Raw genomic sequence first — 2987 nt, 5'->3', positions numbered from 1 at the left:
CTCTTTGCAATGCCAGCTGCAGCAGCACAGCTCATCCGAATCTTCTGTGTGTTAATTTAACACATCTCGTTAGTAGTGGCCAATTAATAACGCAGCAAATAACGCACCAGACACCAAACCTGGCTCCGTGGTGCCACCTCAGAGCACTCCTGGATCAGTTCAGTATTGCTGTCCTGACACCCAGCTGGAAGGACAAGCACATCCACGGGTTCTCTCCCTGCTGAATTTGTTCTGGCAGCCAGCAGGGGCAACACAGCCTGCCCAGCTGGCAGCCCAGGGCCCTGGGTAAGCGAAAATCCCACTTTTTTAACAAAACGCAATGCTTTTTCTTCTCTAATCAACTCAAGCAGGCTTGTAGTCTAATGAAAAGGCATTAAACTGAGGGAGAGACAGATAAAAATAATCTATGCTGTGCTCCGAAGCACACCTGTGGCTGCAATTACACTTGGTGGATAGACAGACAGGCAGACAGCTTTGGAAATGGGTCACAGTGTTCTGGAAAAAACAACAGAATGAGTTAAAAGTCAGTTTTGAGTTCCATGGCTCTATCTATACTGTGGAAAAAAAATAGATTTGTGGCGATTACTTTTACTCTAAGATTTAATTCCTTTTGGATCTGTTCCCAAAACAGTCTCATCAGCACTAACCATATTCTTATTTCTGCGCTATGCTTTATAAGTACTGGCTGTGTAGCCATGCTAACATAAAACCACCTATATTTCCAGAATCAATGTAAATTCCTTAATTTTTATTACTTTAGAGGAAAGGGAGGATTCTGAATAAATTTTTAAACTCCTGGTAATGTTCCACATTCAATACTCCTTGTGTGGAGTTTATTTGGTTTCCTTCTTCATTAGTGTTTTCATGTGTCAATCAAACTTTTAATCCAGAGCTGGATTAAAATATACTTTAGGTCTTGAAGTGATATGATGTTTGTAACTAGCACTTTGATGTGCTATCAAACACAGCAGGTTTCAAAGACAGGAATTAGGAGTATCACCTTTGTGCTTTACCTCAGTTCCCTGAAAATCCCATGCCTGTGCTATATGGTTTTGGCAAAAAGGATCAACAGAAATGTCAAAAGGACGCTGCTTGCCCAGGAAAGTAAGACTTTAATATGAACTGTGCAGTTATTAGTGCTGTCCTAGGGGAGAACAAAAAAGTGATTTTGCATGAAGAACACTAAGGAGCAATTCCTTCAACTTCTCTGCCTGATGACCACTGAGGAACCTGGTCTGGCGGAAGGAACCCATCTCTGCCCAAAGCATGGGATTGGAACGAGACGAGCTTTAATGTCCCTTCAACCCAAACCATTCTGTGAGGCTGCTTTCCACTGCTTCCCCTACCGAAAGTGTCAGCCAGTGTCAGCCCCAAGTCCCTAAAGCCTTGCCGGACAAGTTAAAGCACTAGCCTGAGACTGAGGGCTCTGACGGAGACGGGCGCGCCCCGGCCCGCGGCCGCCTCGGCGGGAACGGGCACGGCGGCTCCGGCCGCTCCCGGCACGGGCAGGGCCCGGCGGTGAAGGCTGGGGGGCCCGGCACGGCCCGGGGTTTAACCCCGCCGCTCCGCTGCCTCTGGGCCGTGCCTGCCCGGGGCCGCTGAGGGCCGCCACCGCCGCAGCCTCGCCGCCGCCACTGAGCATGCTCGGCTCCCGCACATCCGCCCGCGCCCGGCGGCAGCGGGGACCGGGTCCGGGGTGCCGGGTCCCGGCGGGCTCGGGGCCGCCATGAACCGCGGCGGGGCGGGGGCGGCGCCCGCCTTCCCCGGCCCCGTGCAGTGTAAGTGCTGCGCCATGCGCGCTCCGGGGCCCGCGCCGCGCCAGCGCGGGGCAGCCGGGGCCTGCCCAGGCCCCGAAACCTGAGTAGCGCATGAAACGGGCGGGAGCGGAGCCCGGGAACCTGGCTGGGGGGCGGGGGGGAACCCGGGAATCTGCGTGAGCGCCGCGGGCGCCGGGCGGGCGGGGGCCGGGAAGGGGCGCGGGGGCCCGGGCGGGGGTCCGGGGTCACTGAGCGGGGGTCCGGGGTCGCTGGGCGGTGGTCCGTGGGTCCCGGGCGGTGGTCCGTGGGTCCCGGGCGGTGGTCCGGGGGTCCCGGGCGGTGGTCCGGGGTCACCGGGCGGTGGTCCGGGGTCACCGGGCGGTGCTCCGTGGTCACCGGGCGGTGGTCCGAGGTCACCGGGCGGTGCTCCGTGGGTCCCGGGCGGTGGTCCGGGGTCACCGGGCGGTGCTCCGTGGTCACCGGGCGGTGGTCCGAGGTCACCGGGCGGTGCTCCGTGCGTCCCGGCCGGTGGTCCATCCCGGGTGGTGAATGCTCCATGGGCACTGGGCAGTGGTCCACGGATCCCAGGGGATTGTCCACGCTCCACGGGCACTGGGTGGTGTCCGTGTGTCCCCGGAGGGCTCCGTGCAGCGATGCCGCAGCCACTGGGCGAGTGCCCCCGCGGGACCCCGAGCCCTCTGGAGATGCGTCCTCGCCGCCCGGGGGTCCCGCAGTGCCCCCGCAGCTCAGGGCGCTTGGGCGGCAGGATGTCCCTGTGCCACCCATCGCCATCCCCCGGGCCGAGCTGACCGCGCCGTGTCCCCGCAGTCCCCGGCAGCACCACGGTGCTGGTGGAGCTGACGCCCGACATCCACATCTGCGGCATCTGCAAGCAGCAGTTCAACAACCTGGACGCCTTCGTGGGGCACAAGCAGAGCGGCTGCCAGCTCACCAGTGCCACGGCCGGCGCCACCAGCACCGTGCAGTTCGTGTCCGAGGAGACCGTGCCAAGCACACAGCCTCAGAGCACGAGCAGGACCATCGCCTCCGAGACACAAACCATCACAGGTACCCGGCCCATCACAGGTACCCGGCCCATCACAGGTGCCCATCACAGACAGCCAGCCTATCGCAGGTACCCAGCCCATCGCAGGTGTCCATCACAGGTACCCAGCCCATCACAGGTGCCCATCACAGGTACCCAGTCCATCACAGGTACCCATCACAGGC

At 60.0% G+C, this 2987-nt stretch overlaps 1 protein-coding gene across 1 annotated transcript in view; it reads left to right on the top strand.

Moving 5' to 3' along the window:
• Positions 1 to 1666: 1666 nt before the first annotated feature.
• ZFP64 (ZFP64 zinc finger protein) overlaps positions 1667 to 2987 on the top strand; it is a 9042-nt gene continuing 7721 nt past the window's right edge. Inside the window, exons 1-2 of the mRNA XM_042045048.1 lie at positions 1667 to 1778; positions 2586 to 2825. Coding sequence (XP_041900982.1) covers positions 1727 to 1778; positions 2586 to 2825 — 292 coding nt within the window. The 5' untranslated portion in view covers positions 1667 to 1726. The remainder of the gene's footprint in view (positions 1779 to 2585; positions 2826 to 2987) is intronic.

This window comes from Corvus kubaryi, unplaced genomic scaffold (assembly GCF_017639235.1).
Source record: "Corvus kubaryi isolate FWS band 111438036 unplaced genomic scaffold, C.kubaryi_AGA036_p1.0 134, whole genome shotgun sequence".
Classification (NCBI taxonomy): Eukaryota; Metazoa; Chordata; class Aves; order Passeriformes; family Corvidae; genus Corvus; species Corvus kubaryi.
Note: the sequence above shows the minus strand (reverse complement) of the source record. Positions and strands in the feature narration are given on the sequence as shown.